Source organism: Oncorhynchus mykiss, chromosome 17, assembly GCF_013265735.2.
Source record: "Oncorhynchus mykiss isolate Arlee chromosome 17, USDA_OmykA_1.1, whole genome shotgun sequence".
NCBI classification, from domain to species: Eukaryota; Metazoa; Chordata; class Actinopteri; order Salmoniformes; family Salmonidae; genus Oncorhynchus; species Oncorhynchus mykiss.
The window spans coordinates 55831017-55854550 of record NC_048581.1 but is presented as its reverse complement, the minus strand read 5'-3'; the positions used below and the strand labels follow the sequence as shown (position 1 = coordinate 55854550).

The following is a 23534-nucleotide window of genomic DNA, read 5'->3' as shown; positions in this document are numbered from 1 at the left end:
TTATCACAACACATGATGTGAAGTCCTTCCATTAAAAAGAGCGAAGCAGCAGCTGCTAACACTCTCCAGATGTCGATTATGATTTTGTCTGTTGCTCCCGGCCAAACACACTGTCAACAGACTGCCTAGCAGCAGACCTTTGAGGTCCATATACAGCTACGGGGGGGGGGGGGGGGGGGGGCAAAAGGTTGCATTTTTCAACCGGGCAAACAAAGGTGTTTTCAAAATTCTGTGTGACACGGTGGAGTTGGAGAGTTTGAGACAGGCTTCAGAGGGGCCTCGTGAGCGAATTGAAGAAAGGAATGTTGCGTATTTGGCTGAAGAACAAGGAACGTGTATTAGACGGTTGTTTCCCTGGGTGGCAGTCGGAACAGAATGTCCTCACTTACTGCCTTCCCTAACGTCTCATGTTCGACAGCTGTACCAAATAATTTAAGGTTTAGTATATCCTCCAAATGATGATGCGCAGCTAGCAGGCAACGGTGTTGTTTCCCATGTGTTCATCCATGCTTGGCATGTTGCACACATAAACAACCCTGGCCTTATGTTCTGTTTTTATCATAGGAAAAATTGTAAATGAGATGAGGAAACAACAGGCTGTGGAAGTCATTGTGAAGGTTTTCAGCCTCGGTTTATTTACACTACAGGACTGCCTAGGCCTAAGGGGTAGAGGCTAGGGGTCAAACTGCTGCTAGCTCTGAAGATTCTGTTGCTAACAAGACTCCCCTTGTTAGTTAGATTCATACGGGTATTAGCTCAAGGTGTGTGTGTGTACAACATACAAATAATGATGATAAGACTAATAATATATTTGATAACCGATTTCATATACAGTTGGGTCCGAAAATATTGACACCCTTAAAAATATGAGCAAAAATGACTGTATAAAATAAACAATTACAATACTGAGCTATATTGTCTGCTCAAAAAAACTGGGAAAGGATATTATGTTATACTCATACAATGCTCAGAGAAAGAGATTTTGTTTAAAAAGTAATGAAAAAAAATCTCAAACGGTAGATTATTAACTCCCGTGTTCTCAATACCTCTCAAAACCTCACCTTGTGAGGATAACGGCGTAGCCTTTTTCTAAAATGTTTTATGAGTTGGAGAACACATTGGGAGGGACCTTAGAGCATTCCTTCATACAGAATCTCTCCAGATCCTTGATGTCCTTCATCTGCACTTATGGACTGCCCTCATCAATTCCAACCACAGCTTTTCAAAGGGGTTCAAGTCCGGAGACTGAGATGGACATTGTAAAATATAGATTTTGTCATCAATTAACCATTTATTTGTAGATTTTGATGTGTGCTTGGGGTTGCTGGAAGATCCGCTTGCGGCCAAGGTTTTCAGTTAAAATGTCCTGGTACTGGGTAAAGTTCATGATGCCGTTGACCATAACAAGCGCCCCAGGGTCAGTGGAAGCGAAATAGCCCCATAACATCAAAGATCCACCACCAAATTCACCCTGGTCTCATAGACTCCACATAAAATAGTACATATAAATCTGTGACACTCAAATTAGTTAGATATGTTACATTTGTAGGGTTAGGGTTAGGGTTAGGGTTAGTGCTAGAGGCGTCACTACAGACCCTGGTTCGATTCCAGGCTGTATCACAACCCGGCTGTGATTGGGAGTCCCATAGGGCTGCGTAGGCCATCATTGTAAATAAGAATTTGATTTTAACTGACTTGCCTTGTTAAATAAATAAATAATAATAAAAATGTGGTATGCTTACATAAGACAGAATGTTACTTGTGCTTGGATGAATAGATGGGTGGGTGTATAACGTAAACGTCTAGCAACTCAAAGGTCGTGTTTTCGAATCTCATCATGGACAACTTTAGCATTTTAGCTAATAAGCAACTGCAAGTACTTACTACTTTTTAGCTACTTTGCAAGTACTCAGTATGTTAGCTAACCCTTCCCCTAACCTTAACCATAACCCTTTAACCTAACTCCTAACCCTAACCTTAACCCCTAGCCTAGCTAGTTAGCCACCTATCTAACGTTAGCGTTAGTCACCTAGCTAACGTTAGCCACCAGGCTATCATACGAAATAGATGATGGACATCCACAACTGAATACATACCATACGAAAGATAACATATCATACTAAATTGAGTATCACGGATTTACAAAATGCTCTGAGACGAGGATGCCATATTTTTACAGTAGGTATGGGGTTCTTTTCTGCTTATGCATTCTCATTTCGACACCAAACCCACCACTGGTGTGCGTGGCCAACGAGTTCTATTTTCATGTCATCTGACCAAAGCACCGGTTCTAATCCAAGTGCCAATGCATTTTAGCAAACTCCAGGCATTTACATTAAGTTGACGTGAAAAGAGAGTTCTTTAGCCACATACACCAGTGATGGATTTGGCGTCAAAATGAGAATGCATGAGCAGAAAAGAACCTCATACCTACTGTAAAATATGGTGATAGATTTTTTACGTTATTGGGCTATTTTGCTTCCTTCCACAGGTCCTGGGGCCCCACAAAACAATATTTTGGTCTTTGTTTTATTAGTCCATTGTTGATATTGTCCCAAAATGTGTTGCATGTCAGCATTCAAGTTTTCAAGATATACAGTTGAAGTTTACATACACCTTAGCCAAATACATTTAAACTCAGTTTTTCACAATTCCTGACATTTAATCCTAGTAAAAATTCCATGTCTTGGGTCAGTTAGGATCACCACTCTACTTTAAGAATGTGAAATGTCAGAATAATAGTAGAGAGAATGATTTATTTCAGCTTTTATTTCTTTCATCACAATTAGTATTTGGTAGCATTGCCTTTAAATTGTTTAACTTGGGTCAACTTCGGGTAGCCTTCCACAACCTTCCCACAATAAGTTGGGTGAATTTTGGCACATTCCTCCTGACAGAGCTGGTGTAACTGAGTCAACTTTGTAGGCCTCCTTGCTCGCACAAGCTTTTTCAGTTCTGCAAACAAATGTTCTATGGGATTGAGGTCTGGCCTTTGTGATGGTCATTCTAATACCTTGACTTTGTTGTCCTTAAGACATTTTTCCAAAACTTTGGAAGTATGCTTGGGGTCATTGTCCATTTGGAAGACCCATTTGCGACCAAGCTTTAACTTCCTGACTGATTTCTTGAGATGTTGCTTCAATATACCCTCATTATTTTCTTTCCTCATGAAGCCATCTATTTTGTGAAGTGCACCATCCCCTCCTGCAGCAAAGCACCCCCACAACATAATGCTGCCCTCCCCGTGCTTCACGGTTGGGATGGTGTTCTTTGGCTTGCTAGCTTCCCCCTTTTTCCTCCAAACATAACGATGGTCATTATGGCCAAACAGTTCTATTTTTGTTTCATCAGACCAGAGGACATTTCTCCAAAAAGTCCGATCTTTGTCCCCATGTGCAGTTGCAAACCGTAGTCTGGCTTTTTTATGGCGGTTTTGGAGCAGTGACTTCTTCCTTGCTGAGCGGCCTTTCAGGTTATGTCGATATATATATATTTTTTACTGTGGATATAGATACTTTTGTACCTGTTTCCTCCAGCATCTTCACAAGGTCCTTTGCTGATGTTCTGGGATTGATTTGCACTTTTCGCACCAAAGTACGTTCACCTCTAGGAGATAGAACACGTCTCCTTTCTGAGCGGTATGATATCTGCGTGGTACCATGGTGTTTATACTTGCGTACTATTGTTGTACAGATGAACGTGGTACCTTCAGGCATTTGGAAATTGCTACCAAGGATGAACCAGACTAGTGGAGGTCTACAATTTTTTTTCTGAGGTCTTGGCTGATTTATTTAGATTTTCCTATGATGTCAAGCAGAGGCACTGAGTTCAAAGGTAGGCCTTGAAATACATCCAAAGGTACACCCCCAATTAACTCAGATTATGTATTTTATTATGTCAATTAACCTATCAGAAGCTTCTAAAGCCATGACATCATTTTCTGGAATTTTCCAAGCTGTTTAAAGGCACAGTCATTTATGTAAACTTCTGACCCAGTGGAATTGTGATACAGTGAGTTATAAGTGAAATAATCTGTCTGTAAACAATTGTTGGAAAAATTACTTGTGTCATGCACAAAGTAGATGTCCTAACGAACTTGCCAAAACTATAGTTAGTTAACAAGACATTTGTGGAGTGGTTGAAAAACAAGTTTTAATGACTCCAACCTAAGTGTATGTAAACTTCCGACTTCAACTGTATAACTTTCCAAATACAGATATGTGGTGGTTATGGTGCATACCATCTTAATTTCTGTATTTTGAAAGTTATATATCTTGAAAATGTGATTGCTGACATGAAAAACATTTTGAGACTATATCAACAATGGACTAATGAAACAAATACAAAAAAATAGTTTTTGGGTAGTTGTCCTTTATGAACTTTAACCAGTACAAGGACATGGTTCCCTTTGCCATAGAAGCTCGAATCTTGGCCACATGTCGATCTTCAAGCAAGATAAGACAAAAAATCAGCCCCCCCGTGGAAAAAAATATCGCAGCACCCCCACCCCCAAACTACTTCCCTGTGGCTATGAAGACAATAACCCCAAGCACAACGTCAAAATCCACAAAGAAATGGTTATTGACCGTCTCTGGATGCATTGAAAACCTGTGGTTTGAACTGAAGAGGGCAGCCCATAAGCACATATGAAGGATACCAAGGATCTGGAAATATTCTGTATGGAGGAATGGTCTAACATGGTCCCAACATGGTCTCTAATCTCATAAAACATTTTTGAAAAAGGCTCAGTGCTATTATCCTCGCAAGGTGAGGTATTAAAAAAAGTGGTGTCAATCACTACCTTTTTGGGGAGAAAAAAAGATGACATGTTAAACAAAATCTCTTTCTCTGATCAGTTGTATTTGTATAAAATAATATAATTTCAAATATTTTTGAGCATACAAAATACCTCAGTGTTTGAATTATTTACTTGATACAGTCATCTTTATCAATGGTGTCAATCCTTTTGGACCCTATTTAATGTGGCACTACCTTTTTCACGACTAAGTTTCCATTCACTCATCGAGGCTCTAAGGGCTGCCACTGTAAGAGCAGTTTCAGACTGGAATGTGACGACATGCTCTGTGTGTGTGGTGCTGTCCATTGACTGGACACATAATGGTTTAGTCTACTGGTAGGACTGATGGGACTTGGCTTTGCTGGGCTTGTCCTTGTGTGTGTGGGGGTGATGGAGGGGTTCCTTGTACTTTCTGTCTCGGTGTTACACAATAATAGATATTCCAGATGCGAAACACACAAACGTATGCATGCAAGCAAACGCGCACACACACCGGCAGAGCCAATCCAGTTTCCAGTCATTTATGAGGAAAGGCCTTCGAAGCGGCAGGGCTAGGGGCAGATGTGAAAGTAATTTCAAATAATTTATGAGCTATTTTGCTACTAAACTGCTGCAGCATGATTAACATTAATTTCCCCCCATGTTTAGTAAGAGAAGGCAGGCACGTGTAAGCCCAACGTGAAGCACAGTCGGGCAGTGGGGTGAATGAGAGGAAAGAAATGCACAGTAGTTTCAGGCTGAATTAGTCAGTTACTGGAATGACCGTGGCCTACCTCGCTTTCACATAGACACCTACTGATGGATGGGGAACCCAGACAGGAAAACATTCCACCTTGTTCCAGATGGCTGCTGTGGAAATGGTTGAGTAATCAGTAGGGTATTAAAAGTCTAACTTACATAAGGACATGTCCAGTCCAGTAGAAATTCCATTTCTACTTTGAGAGGTCCATCGAACTGGCAATGACCATTTTTAGACGTATTTACTTGGACGTAAGAGTTGTAAGATTTAAGTTATTTGTGAATAGTCTTAGGATGAATCATACAAACAGGCTTGTCGAGCCCTATCGGCGAAAGGTCAGTTCAGGTTAGCATTAGGTTGCACAGATGAGAACTGAAAGGACTAAACAGAAATAGATTAATAGTTTATTTGCGTATCCGTTTTGCGATACAAGTATGTTGACCAAAGCAACTCCCACAAACACATGTTTTTAGTTATGATCTAATTATTATTTGTATTTTTTTTATTTACCTTTATTTAACTAGGCAAGTCGGTTAAGAACAAATTCTTATTTAGAATGACAGCCTACCAAGGGACAGTTTGAAATTTACTGGGGTGGGGTGGGCTTGTCAAACTTTTATTTTGCTTTGGAGAGGGTAGTGTGCTTTTTCCTAATTTACATTAGCCATTTTGCAGGTCTACTATACTATATAAGGTCTTCCATATAGCCACATTTCCTCCTCTGCTTGCATGCGCCTCCCCTATGTTTTAGTACTACCCTTATGCAGTACGCTTTTCCGCATGCACTATGCCACAGGTCAGTATAGTCTATCGGTCAATATAGTCTATCAATGGTGACAATAGTGGTAGGTGGGTCGTTTGTTCAGATCTGCTGCATTTGACACCGTGAACCCTCTCAGGGCTGGGCGTCTCAAGCTTTGCACACTCTTGGATTGCATCCTACCTGGAAGGCCGCTCCTACCAGGTGACGTGGAGAAGATCTGTGTCTGCACCATTTACTACTGGTGTCCCCCAGGGCTCGGTTCTAGGTCCTCTCCTCATCTCTCTATACACCAAGTCACTCGGCTCCGTCATATCCTCACATGGTCTCTCCGATCGTTGCTATGCGGATGACACTCAACTACTTTTCTCCTTCGCCCCTTCTGACACTCAGGTGGCGACACGCATCTCTGTGTGCCTGGCAGATATCTCAGCTTGGATGTCGGCCCACCACCTCAAGCTCAACCTCAACAAGACGGAGCATCTCTTCCTCCCGGGTAAGGCCTGCCTGCTCCAAGACCTCTCCATCACGGTTGACAGCTCCACGGTGTCCCCCTCCCAGAGTGCAAAGAACCTTTGCTACTTGTCTACAGAGCAGCAAGAGGACCCAAGAGGCTCAAAACCTCTCTTGGCCCTCCCACCTCTACGTCAAGGCAGCGCCCACTCAAAGCTATTCTCTGTCCTGGCACCACAATGGTGGAACCAGCTTCTCTCTGAAAGTATCTTAATAAACAATCCAACGGCACACCCCCTTGCACCACCTCCTCACCTCTTCATTCTCGCACTTGACATTTTTCCCCACTTACTAGCTCTGACCTTGCTTATAGCTACTTTATTGAGGGAAAATGTATTTACTTCGACTGTGATATGTGGTTGTACCACCTAGCTATCTTAAGATGAATGCACTAACTGTAAGTCACTCTGGATAAGAGCGTCTGCTAAATGACTCAAATGTAAATGTAAAATGACATTTGAATGATGGCGCAAAAGCCCTGTTATTTGAATGTTTCATTCCATTTGGATCAGTTGTTGGTCAACTCTCGACAGATTATAGAAAGACACGGTAGCAGCCCAGTCTGGCTGTTGCTGATCATCATTCTCCCAAGTTGTCCTATATAGTGTGGCCACATACAGTGCCTATGGAAAGTCTACACCCTATGGAACTGAAAACATAGAAATGCCCCAAAACATAGAAAAACAAACATAGACTGCTCACCCAACTCACTCCCTGACCATACTAAATAAATACAAAACAACGGAAATAAAGGCCAGAACGTGACAGTACCCCCCCCCCCAAAGGTGCGGACTCCGGCCGCAAAACCTTGACCTATAGGGGAGGGTCTGGGTGGGCGTCTGTCCGCGGTGGCGGCTCTGGCGCGGGACGCGGACTCCACTTCATCATTGTCTTAGTCCGCTTTATTGTCCGCCTCCGTGGCTTCCTCACCATGGCCACCCTACTCAATGACCCCACTGGACAGAGGGGCTGCTTGGGACAGAGGGGCAGCTCGGGACAGAGGTGGGGCAGCTGCTCGGGACAGAGGTGGGGCAGCTGCTCGGGACAGAGGTGGGGCAGCTGCTCGGGACAGAGGGACAGCTGCTCGGGACAGAGGTGCGGCAGCGGCTCTGGGCAGAGGGGCTCTGGGCAGAGGGGCTCCGGCAGCGGCGCCGGACAGGCGGGAGGCTCCGGCAGAGGCGGTGCGCTCTGGTGCGCAACCTTGGCACCACTTCCCCAGGCTGGATAACCACTCTAGCCCGGACCCTCCAGAGTGCAGGCACAGGTTGAACCGGGCTGTGGGTAAGCACGGGAGATCTAGTGCTTACTACACGCACCTCTCCCTTAGGCTCCACTCCCACATTCGCCCGGCACGAGCGGAGCGCAGGCAGAGGACGCACTGCACCCTCCCAGCGCCCCGGAGACACAGCACGCAGAGCCGGCGCAGGATACCCTGGACCAAAACTGCGTACCGGCGACCAGACCCGCTGAGCAGGCACCATACGCCCTGGCTCGATGCCCACACTCGCATGACACTCTCGGGGGGCTGTCCTATAGCGCACCGGGCTATGGACACGTACTGGCGACACCGTGCGCTTAACCGCATAACACGGTGCCTGCCCAGTATCACGCTGCTTATAATAAGCACGAGGAGTGAGCGCAGGTCTGCTACCTGGCTTAGCTCCACCCCTCGTGTGCCCCCCCCAAAAAAATTTTGGGGGCTGTCTCTCGTACCTGTCGCACTGCCGTGCTGCCTCCTCATATCGCCGCCGCTCAGCTTTCGCTGCCTCCAGCTCTGCTTTGGGGCGGCGATATTCCCCAGCCTGTGCCCAGGGTCCCTCTCCGTTCAGTATCTCCTCCCATATCCAGGAGTCCTGTGATACCGGCCGCTGTTGTTGCTGCTGCTGCTGCTGCTGCTGCTGTCGTCGCTGCTTTCTACCACGCCGCTTGGGCCTTGGTTGGTGGGTGATTCTGTCACGGCCGTCCTCCTCTTCATCTGAAGAGGAGAGGCGAGATGGATCTGAGGACCAATACGCGGCGTGGTAAGTGTCCATGGTCAATCTTTAATAAAGAAAGTAGTGAACACTGAACACTATACAAAACCAGGAAACAAAATAACAACCGTGAAGCTAATCATATGGACTGTGCTGAAACAAGCCATCAACATAGACAATCACCCACAAACAAACAGTGCAACCCAGGCTACCTAAGTATGATTCTCAATCAGAGACAACTAATGACACCTGCCTCTGATTGAGAACCATACTAGGCCGAAAACATAGAAATGCCCCAAAACATAGAAAAACAAACATAGACTGCCCACCCAGCTCACGCCCTGACCATACTAAATAAATACAAAACAACGGAAATAAAGGCCAGAACGTGACATATTGACTCACTCTGTGTGAAATAATAGGAGTTGACGTGATTTTTTAATGACTGCCCCTTCCTCTGTCCCCCATACATACAACACCTGTAAATGTTCCTGAGTGGCCATGTTACAGTTTTGACTTAAATCTGCTTGAAAATCTATGGCAAGACTTGAACATTTCTGTCTAGCCATGATCCCCAACTCTTTGACAGAGCTTGAAGAATTTCGAAAATAATACTGGTTAACTATTGCACAATCTAGTTGTGCAAAGCTCTTATGAGGCTTACCCAAGAAGACTCACAGCTGTAATCAATGCCAAAGGTTTTTCTAGCATATATTGACTCAGGGGGGTGAACACTTATCTAACCAAGGTAAATTAATGTTTTCATTTTCATTCATCTTTACATAAATATCATTTTGTTGAAAATCTGATTGCCCTCTAGCTGATCATTGTCTACAGCCGGCTCTGATCGTAGTGTAATGAAACAGGTAGGGAGAGTGAGCTCCTCTTTGGTGGTTGGTGAACCCTCAACCTTCTTGGCCCTGCATTGCATCGACTGTGCCACAAAACCATGCTGAAGTGGTAAAGTTGATATCCACATTTATAAACACAGGGTTTGCTATGGTTCTTGTTATTTATGGTGGTAATAATTCTTTTTGAGTACATTTTATGAAGGGGGAGGGTGCGCCAAATATTTTACAGTACAAGGGGAGGGTCATGTGAAAATATTTTTTACGTTGGGGAAGGAGATGCATTTTTTTTTAATGACACTTCGAGTTAGACCTTGAGTATGACTACACTCGTCTGACCCCCGAGATGAGTATAAGCTAACCACGGTCCAAAGACAATAAACTTGCTTGGGAGAGGTCATAACACAATCACCAAGGCTAAGGGTGATAACAATATTAGTCATTAATGAAGGTCACTAGTTCTGAGACATTTGTGTCTGAACCTTCCCAAAATAGTGTTTTGATGTTTGTTAAGCACAATTTCCACATTCCTAAACAAGGTGTAGTTTTAGGTGGGCCTTGAGCAAACTGTCTGATGCCGGTGTTATGTCTGGTGGTCTTGTTTCGGGGAAATGAGTGTATATGCACCCCAGCTGCAGGTCTCATGTGTCCCCCCTTGCACATTCTCAGCCCTTTGGTTTCCTTTTGGACCATTCTGCCAAACCAAACACTGAGATGGTTTTAAGAGCCCCCACTTCAAACCGGCTTCCCCTCCGCCCGTCATGTATTTACATTATAGAGAGAAACATCGCCCACTTTGCGTCTAGAACCTCCAAGTCCTTTCAAGGCACTCTCTCCCTTGACCACGTTCACCCTGCCTTGCTCTGCTTTGTTGACGGAAACTCACAGTGATAAAGTGACCGTCGGGATTTAAATGTATGAAAGACTTTCTTCTCTCTTGCCACTGTAGTCAGTAGTCGGGTGACTGGGGTCACTGCAAAAACAGTCTCGACTCAATCACGTCTTTCCGTTCACCACTACATTTTTGGTGTCGAGGGAATACGAACATTCCCAGAGGCTGATGCCATTTCCGGAAAACCACCCCCATTTTTACTAAACGCTAATGTTTCTGGATTCACACAGAAATGTTAGACTGTCTTTCTTTGCAGGCGAGACGACTGGCTGTAGAAGAAAAGGCTGAGCTCAGCATTCATGGCTTATCAAATGAGTTTTTAGAGGGTTGGCACTGAGTACTTCATGTCTCCACATACACATTACAGCCAGGAGTTAGACTATGGGTCTATGGGCTTATGGGGCTGAACAGAGTCAGAGGGGTTGGGTTAAATGCGGAAGACACATTTCAGTTGAACGCATTCAGTTGTACAACTGACTAGGTTTCCCCTTTCCCTTTTCCTCAAATGTGAAGACGCCACTCTCCTTTAAGGGTTCTCAGGACAGACAGAGGAGGGTAACTGAGGACCATGACCCCTCTACTGGCCGGTTGGGTTTAGGGTTAGCCCCATACTTTAGGATTAGGGGACCACCCTCAGCTTACTTCAGCCCTCAGGCAACAGCTTTTGTCTCGACTGTTATTGTAGCTTGGTGAAAAGCTTGGTGTAGCTTGGGCTCCCGAGTGGCGCAGAGGTCTAAGGCACTGCATCTCAGTGCTAGAGGCATCACTACAGACCCTGGTTAGATTCTAGGCTGAATCACAACCATCCGTGATTGGGAGTCCCTTAGGGTGGCGCACAATTGGCCGGCATTGTAAATAAGAATTTGTTCTTAACTGGCTTGCTTAGTTAAATAAAGGTTAAATAAAATACACGCAATCCAGATTTTTGTTATGTTGGATCAAGATAGCTTAAAAGCGTGATTTGTGTTTTTGCAGTCCCACTTTGTATTTTAGTGATTGATTATAATTGAGAGAAGATCGATGGGAAAACATCATTGAATGATTGATTATGCAAATGCCATTCCCTTAGTCCCAATCAATTATATTTTCAACATCTCATTTAGTTTCTCAAAAGTTGTGTAACATAGACCTACAGGATGTGAAAAGTCACCAAGTAAAACAAATTGATGATGCGTGTGGTTCAAAGGTTATCTCCATGTTGAGAAGCGCCATCTGTGCTGCCACTGTGTACCCCAACCTGGCCCTTGATAAACCTTACCCTGAACTCACCTCTCTGGTCAAGTTGGTGACAGAGCACAACAAATTCTAGACATTCATAGGGTTAAGTAAGGCTTTGCAGTTTAATTAAAAGGATTGGACCCCTTTTTTACATTTTCGCTTAAAATGACATTCTCATATCGAACTGCCTGTAACTCAGGACCTAAATCAGGGATATGCATATTCCTGATACCATTTGAAAGGAAACACTTTGACGTTTATGGAAATGTAGGAGAATATAACACATTCGATCTGGTAAAAGATAATACGAACAAATAAACATGCGTTTTCAATTTGTTTGTTTTGTTCCATCATCTTTGAAATGCAAGAGAAAGGCCATAATATAATATTGCAGTTTAGGCACAATTTAGATTTAGGTCACTAGATGGCAGCAGTGTGTGTGCAAAGTTTCAGATTAATCCAGTGAAGCATTGCAATACTCGACAATATTTTGTATCAAGTCTGCCCAAAATGTGCCGAATTGGTCAAGTGATATATTAATCTAACTATAGAAAACATACAAAAATTATATGGTAATACAAAATGAAGCTACTGTAAATTTGACAGTGCAGTTAGATTAACAATAATTTAAGCTTTCTGCCCATATAAGACATGTCTATGTCCTGTAAAATCTGCTGTTACTTACAACGTCATGCTAATCACATTAGCGCACGTTAGCTCAACCGTCCCGGTATAGGGACGCCGATCCCGTAGAGGTTTTAAAGGCAAGTATGTCTTCAAAAATGAAGAATAAGGCCTCAGTTGGGCTCCATGCCATGGCTGCACTGTCCCGAATCTTTCATTGATAATCTTCAAGTGAAATAATACATGATTGAATGACTGTGGCTGATCCAGGGACTCTGTGTCTCTCTCTTTCTGCAGAGTCTGAATGTCCAGGTGGAAGATGTGCGTATCCGGGCCATCTCCTCCCAGCGTAAAAGGGTTCCCATGACGGAGGGCTACCTGGAGGTGAAGGACGGGGGGAAGTGGAGACAGATCTGTGACTTGGAGTGGACTGAGATGAACAGCCGGGTCATCTGTGGGATGTACGGCTTCCCTGGAGAGAAAAGATACAACACTAAAGTCTACAAGTGAGCAGCATAACAGAAAAGAGGGAAAGATACATGCAGACTTCATGAAGTGCTCCCAAATGTGTCTCTCTCTCTCGTCATATTCCATTTAGTTGGACTCTAGCGATAGCCTGTGCGTGGGCACATGGAAAAGTTTTGCTTGGGTCAAACAAAATTGAATATAACGTTGCGATAAAGTTTGAAATGACACAATTTCACGTATACAGCATCTAAACACCAGCACACCCATGGACACTTCTATAACATGCCATTTACATCCAAAATACAGATTAAAAAAAAATAGATTAAAAAACAGACAGATTGTTTATTCCAGCAGGCAGCCATACCATTCTGGCCTGTATCCCTCTATTGGCCCTCTTCTAGGGGAGGGGGTCGGTCCTTGCACCACCAGATGCTGTTGGAAGTAGTGTGGGGGGCCAGTAGGGGGCACTCATCCCATTTGGTGGCTCTACAAAGGGTCATGTCTCTAATGAGATATTAAACTAAGGCCCTGACTCTCTGTGGTCACTAAAACTCATGTGGCACTTGTGAGAGAAGTGGTGTTAACTGGAGCAGAAGAGAAAGTGGTTGGGCAACAATCACACTTTGTGTGTGTCCACTAATATTCTCACAAAAGTATTTTGTTTCACATTTGGACCATGAATGACTTGGGCCATGAATGACTTGGACTGGTAATGGTATCACAGGAGGTGGGACCTTAATTGGGGAGGAGCTTGTGGTAATGGCTGGAGAGGAATCAGTGGAATGGTATCAACTACATCAAACATATGGTTTCCATGTGTTTGATGCCATTCCATTTGTTCCGTTTCAGACATTATTATGAGCCGTCCTTCCCTCAGCAGCCTCCACTGATGGGAATTGCATGTTATTTGGACTACAATACTGCCATTGTACTTTGTACTAAAACAGTCAATAAAAAAAAACGTTTAAACCTCCCAAGTTCAACTGGGGAAATGTATTAATGAGGGGTAGGGTAGCATTTTATGTGTTAAAAAACAAAAGTTGGTATAATGTTTCCTCATCAGGTACTGTAGACAAGTTCATGTTTTCACAGCAGGCTAAAAGAGAAAAATTAACTATTTAAATTCAACTAAATTCAACTAGACTCAACTCAATCTCTTTGTTTCCTGTCTCAGGCTGCTGTCCAAGCGCAGGAAGAAGAACTACTGGGGCTTCGGAGTGAACTGCACGGGGAACGAGGCCAGCCTGCATGGCTGTAAGCTGGGCCACAAGGTGGAGCTGAGGGGGAATGCCACCTGTGAGAAGGGCTTGCCCGTGGTGGTCAACTGTGTTCCAGGACGGGCCTTTGCTCCCAGCCACGCCCAGGGCTTCAGCAAGGCCTACAGGGTGGAGGTAGGTTGGATCATCTGGAACGAGAGAGAGCATAAAACTGTGATTCATAGGACCTCTGTACAAGAGACTGCTTATGATGGAGATGTGATGTTACTGGAGTTTGAGCTGTCTCTGGCCTTGTGTCTTGTATTGAAATGGAAAGCATTCAGAAGAGGAGAAAATTATGAAAGACAAACCTTAGTTGTTAATGTTAATTAATGTAAGGAAACAGTTACAATTACAGTTTGATTTAGTGATCTTTCCTATAAAATCCACTCTTTGATTTCTGTATTATGTGCTGTGCTGTTTTATATCACGTTGCATGTGATTCAAATTAGAGACTGCAGAACACTGTGTTCGAACACTTCACAGATGACTCATGGGCTCTGGACAAAAGGGAAAATAGATACACTGAGATCTCAAACTCTCTCTCCCTCTCTCTCTCTCTGTGATTCACAATAAGCTCAGGATGTATGGAACAATACGATACTGTTTATTTTTGTGTGGTTCAACAAACAAAATCCAAATTTGAGTTACTGGACTGTTTCTGTAAAGAATACATACACACATATCAAAGTAATTGGATATTTTAACTATGCCAAGTGATTGTAAACTATTGTTTCTCAGTAACAGTAGGCCTAACACGGTCAATCGTTTCCGCAGCAACCCCTGGTGCGCCTGAGAGGCGGAGCCAACATAGGGGAAGGGCGAGTGGAAGTGCTGAAAAATGGTGAATGGGGCACCGTCTGCGATGACAGCTGGAACCTGGAGGCAGCCACCGTGGTGTGTCGAGAACTGGGCTTCGGTAGTGCCAAGGAGGCCCTCGCTGGAGGCAAACTGGGACAAGGTAGGTCTCCACTCTCTCTCTCTCTCCCATTCAAGTACATGAATCTGCTGTAATGGAATATGCAAGCGCTTATCCATAGTGATCCAAGTCTCAGACCACCTCTGCCATCCACTATTCAGACGCTGTATAACCACACAGTAACAGAGGATGGTGTCTTTTCTGTTTTCTTGACCTGCTGTCAGTCTGTGTCTCGGACCACCTTGGCTCTAGTTACAGAGCAAACACTGCCAGAGAAATGTTCCTGTCCTGTCATATGCTGGAGACAGACACAGCAGGAAGGGAGTGATCACACATTATATTGTGGAAAATCCATTTTTATTCACATTAATTATTTTGACTTGACAAAGTTTTAAAAAGAGAGAGGAGGAACAATTTAATGTTCCCAAGTGCCCCACTTGAATGGATCAGAGTTGGCTTAAAATTGGCAGGAGAGTTCATATCCACTCTCAGTGGGATTTCTACTCCTGTTAGGCATTATTGCTATTCAATTAAACATAGTGGGCCGGTTTCCCAGACGCAGATTTAGCCTAGTCCTGAACTAAAAAGGTTTTTCATTGGAGGACTCTCCGTTGAGAATGCTTTTTAGTCCTGAACTACGTTAAATCTGTGTCTGGGAAACCAGTCCAGTGTCTGTGTCCTGGATTATTGAAAGCATAGAGATACATATTTAATTATTTGATTGAGAGTGGGGTGGATCTGACTCCCAGTGTGTCTTCTCTCCCCTGTAGGAATGGGCCCGGTCCATATGAATGAGGTGAAGTGTTCTGGCTTTGAGAAATCCCTCACTGAGTGTTACTTCAATAGAGATGCCCTGGGCTGCAGTCACGAGGAGGACGCTGCAGTTCGATGTAATGTTCCTGCCATGGGCTTCCAGAACAGAGTGAGTAGACCTAGCACGTGCAGCACGCATGTTGCTGCAAACAGTGCATTTGGAAAGTATTCATACCCCTTGACTTTTTCCACATTTTGTTATGTTACAGCCTTATTCTAAAATGGATTCAAGTAATGTTTTCCCTCATAAATCTACATACAATACCCCATAATGACAAAGTGAAAACAGGTTTTTAGAAATGTTAGCAAATTTATAAAGTAAAAAAAATGGAAATACCTTATTTACAAGTATTCAGACCCTTTGCTATGAGACTCGGAAATTGAGCTCAGGTGCATCCTGTTTCCATTGATCATCCTTGAGATGTTTCTAAAACGTGATTGGAGTCCACCTGTGTTAAAGTCAATTGATTGGACATGATTTGGAAAGGCCCACACCTGTCTATTTAAGGTTCCACAGTTGACAGTGCATGTCAGAGAAAAAAACCTAGCTATGAGGTCGAAGGAATTGTCCGTAGAGCTTTGAGACAGAATTGTGTCGAGGCACAGATCTGGGGAAGGGTACCAAAAAATGTCTGCAGCATTGAAGGTCCACAATAACACAGTGGCCTCTATCATTCTTAAATTGAAGAAGTGTAGAACCACCAAGAATCTCCCTAGAGCTGGCCGCCCGGCCAAACTGAGCAATCGGGGTGAAGGGCCTTGGTCAGGGAGGTCACCAAGAAACCGATGGTCAAGAAGGAAGGACAACCATCTCTGCAGCACTCCACCAATCAGGCCTTTATGGTAAAGTGGCCAGATGGAAACATGACAGGCTGCTTGGAGTTTGCCAAAAGGCACCTAAAGGACTCTCAGACCATGAGAAACAAGATTCTCTAGTCTGATGAAACCAAGATTGAACTCTTTGGCCTGAATACCAAGCGTCACGCCTGAAGGAAACCAGGCACTGCTCATCACCTGGCCAATAACATCCCTGCGGTGAAGCATGGTGGTGGTAGCATCATGCTGTTGGGTTTGTTTTTCAGCGACAGGGCCTGGAAGACTAGTCAGGATTGAGGGAAAGATGAACGGAGCAAAGTACAAAGAGATTCTTGATGAAAACCTGCCCAAGAGCTCTCAGAGCATCAGACTGGGTGAAGATTCACCTTCCAACAGGACAATGACCCTAAGCACACAGCCAAGACAAAAGTGGCTTCGGGACAAGTCTCTGAATGTCCTTGAGTGGCCCAGCCAGAACCCGAATCAACAGCTCTCTCTCTGCACAGCTATTTTCAGGAGAGACCTGAAAATAGCTGTGCAGCGACGCTTCCCATCCAACCTGACAGTGCTTGAGAGGATCTGCAGAGAAGAATGGGGGAAAGTTCCCAAATACAGGTGTGCCAAGCTTGTAGCGTCATATCCAAGAAGACTCAAGGCTGTAATTGCTGCAAAGGTGCTTCAACAAAATACTGAGTAATGGGTCTGAATACTTATGTAAATGTGATATTTACTTATTTTTTATACTTTTGCAAACATTTCAAAAAACCTGTTTTTGGTTTGTCATTATGGGTATTGTGTGTAGATGGATTAGAGAAAAAAACAATTTAATCATTTTAACAATTTAATCAATTTTAGAACAAGGCTGTAACGTAACAAAATGTGGAAAAAGTGAAGTGGTCAGAATACTTTCCGAATGCACTGTATGGGTTTTACACAATGATTTATATAAACCCTGGATTACTGATGCTATGTATTGACCGTTGAGAGGCTTTGAAGCCACCGGTAGGCATAGCCAGGGGAAGTAGGGGTGCTGATCATCCATGGATTTGCACATTTCTTTTGTTATTCTGATTCCGCTACTAACACCAACCACACATTTTTGCCAAACATTTTCATAGTATAAGAAATATTTGATGTTTTACTGCCTCTGGAAATACTTTAGGTAAAGCCTAAAGATAGGATTTATGGCAAATATGTGAGTTTTCCATGAAGAACAGAATACTTAAACACATATGTGAGGGAATATACTACCTCTTTCAAGTGGATTTTTGGCCTCATAATATACAGATCATCTGTGGCCTAGCGGGTGATCTAGCAGTCTAAGTCGCTGACCCAGAACACATACTGCTGCAGCGTGGGTTCGAATTGGACCCACTGCTATTTCAGCACACTTTTTCCTCCTGTCTTCCCTCTCCATCTCTACCCTGTCCAATAAACACCAAATATATGAGCAGAATGGGACTGCCTTTATAAACATCTAATCTCTGGTTGCAGCTGCGTCTGAGCGGTGGGCGGAACCCATTTGAAGGGCGTGTGGAGGTGCTGGCGGAGAAGAACGGCTCGTTGGTGTGGGGTACGGTGTGCAGTGACAGCTGGGGTACCATAGAGGCTACAGTCGTGTGCAGACAGCTGGGTCTCGGTTTTGCCAACAACGCCTTCCAGGTGAGTTTATACACAACAAAATATCATCACATTGGCTGGTCAGCCAGACAATCAAGAGCCTAACATTCTTTGACAAAGGGTAAATATGCTTCTGTGTAAGTATCAACAACATGTAATAATATTAAAAGGGTCAATTATACATTTTGTTGGGAAATAGTCTTCATAATACTTCATAAAAGTACATCATCAAGTGGGCCTCAGTTATATGCCACCAGCAAACCCCATATATCCATATGGCTCTTATATACGTCATTTAGCTGTAAACAGCTGGAGATGTTCACTGAAGGAAAGTAAAAGGGGCTCTGACCTTAGAGCTTATAGTCTCCACACTGACCTTAGAGCTTATAGTCTCCACACTGACCTTAGAGCTTATAGTCTCCACACTGACCTTAGAGCTTATAGTCTCCACACTGACCTTACAGCTTATAGTCTCCACACTGACCTTAGAGCTTATAGTCTCCACACTGACCTTAGAGCTTATAGTCTCCACACTGACCTTAAGAGTGTATAGTCTCCACACTGACCTTAGAGCTTATAGTCTCCACACTGACCTTAGGGCTTATAGTCTCCACACTGACCTCAGGGCTTATAGTCTCCACACTGACCTTAGAGCTTATAGTCTCCACACTGACCTTACAGCTTAGTCTCCACACTGACCTTAGAGCTTATAGTCTCCACACTGACCTTACAGCTTATAGTCTCCACACTGACCTTAGAGCTTATAGTCTCCACACCGACCTTACAGCTTATAGTCTCCACACTGACCTTAGAGCTTATAGTCTCCACACTGACCTTAGAGCTTATAGTCTCCACACTGACCTTAGAGTTTATAGTCTCCACACTGACCTTAGAGCTTATAGTCTCCACACTGACCTTAGGGCTTATAGTCTCCACACTGACCTCAGGGCTTATAGTCTCCACACTGACCTTAGAGCTTATAGTCTCCACACTGACCTTAGAGCTTATAGTCTCCACACTGACCTTACAGCTTATAGTCTCCACACTGACCTTAGAGCTTATAGTCTCCACACTGACCTTAGAGCTTATAGTCTCCACACTGACCTTAGAGTTTATAGTCTCCACACTGACCTTAGAGCTTATAGTCTCCACACTGACCTTAGGGCTTATAGTCTCCACACTGACCTTAGAGCTTATAGTCTCCACACTGACCTTACAGCTTATAGTCTCCACACTGACCTTAGAGCTTATAGTCTCCACACTGACCTTACAGCTTATAGTCTCCACACTGACCTTACAGCTTATAGTCTCCACACTGACCTTACATCTTATAGTCTCCACACTGACCTTACAGCTTATAGTCTCCACACTGACCTTACAGCTTAGTCTCCACACTGACCTTAGAGCCTATAGTCTCCACACTGACTTAACACTTATAGTCTCCACACTGACTTAACACTTATAGTCTCCACACTGACTTAACACTTATAGTCTCCACACTGACCTTACAGCTTAGTCTCCACACTGACCTTACAGCTTATAGTCTCCACACTGGCCTTAGAGCTTATAGTCTCCACACTGACTTTAGAGCTTATAGTCTCCACACTGACCTTACAGCTTATAGTCTCCACACTGACTTAACACTTATAGTCTCCACACTGACCTTACAGCTTAGTCTCCACACTGACCTTAGAGCTTATAGTCTCCACACTGACCTTACAGCTTATAGTCTCCACACTGACTTAACACTTATAGTCTCCACACTGACTTAACACTTATAGTCTCCACACTGACTTAACACTTATAGTCTCCACACTGACCTTACAGCGTATAGTCTCCACACTGACCTTACAGCTTATAGTCTCCACACTGACCTTACAGCTTATAGTCTCCACACTGACTTTACAGCTTATATTCTCCACACTAACTGAGGTGATGGAGTGAGGAAAGGCTACAGGCTAGATTTGATGGTGGGGAGTTCATTCCTGCTCTTTGAAGTTTAATTGGCCTACGACCATCAGCAAACTGTATGTAGGGTAGGTACGCTTATCTGCTGATTAGTGCTGCTATTTAGATTATTTGTTGTATTTAAAGGGTGATTCAAGAGCTGTCTTTAGTCCCACCGTGTGATACACCTCTCTAAGGAAAGCACCTCGATACACGCCGAAAGGAAAGCACTATCTGCGTTCTTTATACATTTTTTCTTGCGGTTCTACAGTTTGAGAGACTTTCTCTAATTTGCAGTGTACTAACAACTGCTGATGCCACTGGCAGTGGTGATATACGTCTGGAAAGTATTTATGAATCATGGAAGAACTGTGTTGATGGGTGGGAGAGTTTAATGACTGGAAATTGGACTGGGCTGATAGAACTCTTTTGCACAGTAATTGTGTGATTTTGATGATTGTGTACTAATGCCCCTTTTAATGGCAGTTTACATGAAAATGTCATTATGTGTTTGGGGATCCTTTAAATGTATTTGGACCTAGCATACACACCCACATGCACGCACAGACAGACAGACAGACAGACAGACAGACAGAGAGACAGACACTGAAACTGGAGCAGCAGCACAACCAGGTGGACTGGGGAAAGCAAGGAGTCATCAGGCCAGGCACTCCCGAGGCATGGTCCTAGGGCTCAGGTCCGAGAAAAGAGAGAAAGAGAATTAGAGGGAGCAGACTTAAATTCACACAGGACACCGGATAAGACAGGAGAAATACTCCAGATATAACAGACTGGCCCTAGCCCCCCCGACACATAAACTATTGCAACATAAATACTGTAGGCTGAGACAGGAGAGGTTGTGAGACACTGTGGCCCCTTCCAACAATACCCCCGGACAGGCCCCTTCAGGCAGGATATAACCCCACCCACTTTGCCAAAGCACAGCCCCCACACCACTAGAGGGATATCTTTAAACCACCAACTTACTACCCTGAGACAAGGCAGAGTATAGCCCACTAAGATCTCCCCCACGGCTCGAACCCGAGGGGGGCGCCAACCCGGACAGGAAGATCACGTCAGTGACTCAACCCACTCTAAGGTTGCGTCCTAATGGTACCAGATTCCCTATATAGTGACTGGTCAAAAGCAGGAGAATAGGGTTCCATTAGTAACGCAGACTAAGTGTTTCTGCAGGCAGAGGGACAGATGGAACATATGATACCAAAGTCTAAAACTCTGTTCCGTAGATCTCCCTAGCCCCCCTCCTTCCCTCCAACCCACCCATACATACTCCTTCCGTGGGAGACCCTGGAAATAATGAGTTTTACAGGAGTATTCCCTTGGCTTTGGGCGTTGTCAGAGACATACAGATGATACTATAAAGAGGCTGAATCAGATCCATGAGGACAGACTTAATACATTATCTCTCTCTCTCAACATAGCAACATTTGACTTCAGACAGAGAGACTTTGTTTGCTTAAGGATCTTGCTACTTGCTTTATAAAGTCTCATCAGATACATGAGGTCTAGTAAACATCCTCCAAGGAAAGAGTGGCCTAACTAATATTCATCTATGTCTATCTTGTGAAGGGGTTTTGGACAATCACAATCAACTACATCTAGGCAGATGTTCCCGTATCGCAACAACAGCTGTGCAGTCTCATGACTTGCAAGGATGGAAATGTAGATAGGGAAACCTCTTGTGGTAGGATGATGAAATGACAGTTTTCCATTTTGAGTTGGAAGAATTGAAGCTCGGCCTATGTTTGATCGGTTTGTCTGTGTTATTTCTCACTACCAGGAGACGTGGTACTGGCCAGGAGACGTGAGTGCTGATGACGTGGTGATGAGCGGGGTCAGGTGCTCGGGGACAGAGATGACTCTGGCCCAGTGCCTCCATCATGGGAAACACCTCGACTGCCCCCGAGGGGGAGGACGCTTCGCTGCTGGAGTCTCCTGCTCTGAGAGTAAGTCACTTACAGTAGCTGGGTCGCATTCATTATGGCACACTGTTGCAAAACATTTAAAAAATAATAATGTTGTTTTTGAACAAGTCCATGTTACCTCCAAAAAGTGTTGGGCGGCCATTTTGCTGTTGTTTGAATCCTTGATTGGGTCTCTATTCAAAGTGCAGCCTCTGATCTCCATATTAACAACAACCTATCCTCTGCCTCGGCATACAGCGGCCCCAGACTTGGTTCTAAACGCCCAGGTGGTGGAACACACCACGTACCTGGAGGACCGGCCCATGTACATACTGCAGTGTGCCAACGAGGAGCACTGTCTGTCCAGCAGCGCCGCCGCCGCCACATCGTCCTCCTACCGCCGCCTGTTGCGCTTCTCCTCCCAGATACACAACAACGGACTGACAGACTTTCGCCCCAGGGCCGCACACAACTCCTGGATCTGGCACGAGTGCCACAGGTATAGAAACATGGCGTCGGACGGGAGGATGAATTCCTGGGTCCTTCAGTTTTAGTCATTGAGTTAAGTAGTGAAAGGTATGATGAAGGAGGGGTTGGACAATGGCATGCAAGCGAGCATCGTTGTGTTACGTGAGTTGAGATCAATCACTGTGCTGTGATAAAAGTCCTCTGGAGAGGGTGGTCATTGTCGCAGTCTTGTGAGATCATAGATTTGTGGTCTGATTTGTAGTCATGTGGAGGCAGTGCCTGCTGTGGGTGTGCAGGCTGGTTATGATGATGGACTGTCTCCGTCTCCCTGTCCAGGCACTACCACAGCATGGAGGTGTTCACCCACTATGACCTACTGAGCTTCAACGGCACCAAGGTGGCAGAGGGACACAAGGCCAGCTTCTGTCTGGAGGACACCCAATGTGAAGAGGGTAAAGAGGATTTAATGTGAAAAACAAATGATGAAAATGATCACAACAAACCTTGTCTATGTTCCTGATTCTGTACTTTAGCACTGTTGTCTCTCTGGCCGGCCAGGTATCGAGAAGAGGTACGAGTGTGCTAACTTCGGGCAGCAGGGCATCACTGTTGGGTGCTGGGATACGTACAGACACGACATTGACTGTCAGTGGATAGACGTGACAGACGTTGTGCCAGGAGACTACATCTTCCAGGTGAGAATCGTATTTAATTTGTCTTATTTCAAAACATTATTTTCTTCTTCCATCATTTAAAATAACAATTATGTTAGGATAGGCATGCAAATCTCTACATCCAAATATGATATGGGAGCAAGGTCCTTGTATAACATGTTATATAATCTTATACTCTGATCAAAAATATAAACGCAACATGTAAAGTGTTGGTCCCATGTTTCATGAGCTGAAATAAAATACCCTATAAATGTTCCAGATGC

General features: G+C 44.2%; 1 protein-coding gene across 2 annotated transcripts in view; it reads left to right on the top strand.

Moving 5' to 3' along the window:
- LOC110494120 (lysyl oxidase homolog 2A) overlaps positions 1-23534 on the top strand; it is a 55039-nt gene that overhangs the window by 26020 nt on the left and 5485 nt on the right. Inside the window, exons 1-10 of one of the 2 annotated variants that reach the window (XM_021568874.2) lie at positions 249-437; positions 12663-12871; positions 14008-14224; positions 14867-15050; positions 15779-15930; positions 18132-18299; positions 22006-22171; positions 22388-22628; positions 22934-23049; positions 23156-23292. In XM_021568874.2, coding sequence (XP_021424549.2) covers positions 12729-12871; positions 14008-14224; positions 14867-15050; positions 15779-15930; positions 18132-18299; positions 22006-22171; positions 22388-22628; positions 22934-23049; positions 23156-23292 — 1524 coding nt within the window. In that variant the 5' untranslated portion in view covers positions 249-437; positions 12663-12728. Of the gene's footprint in view, positions 1-248; positions 438-12662; positions 12872-14007; positions 14225-14866; positions 15051-15778; positions 15931-18131; positions 18300-22005; positions 22172-22387; positions 22629-22933; positions 23050-23155; positions 23293-23534 lie in introns of those variants that run through there. The other variant, XM_021568873.2, reaches the window with a different exon arrangement.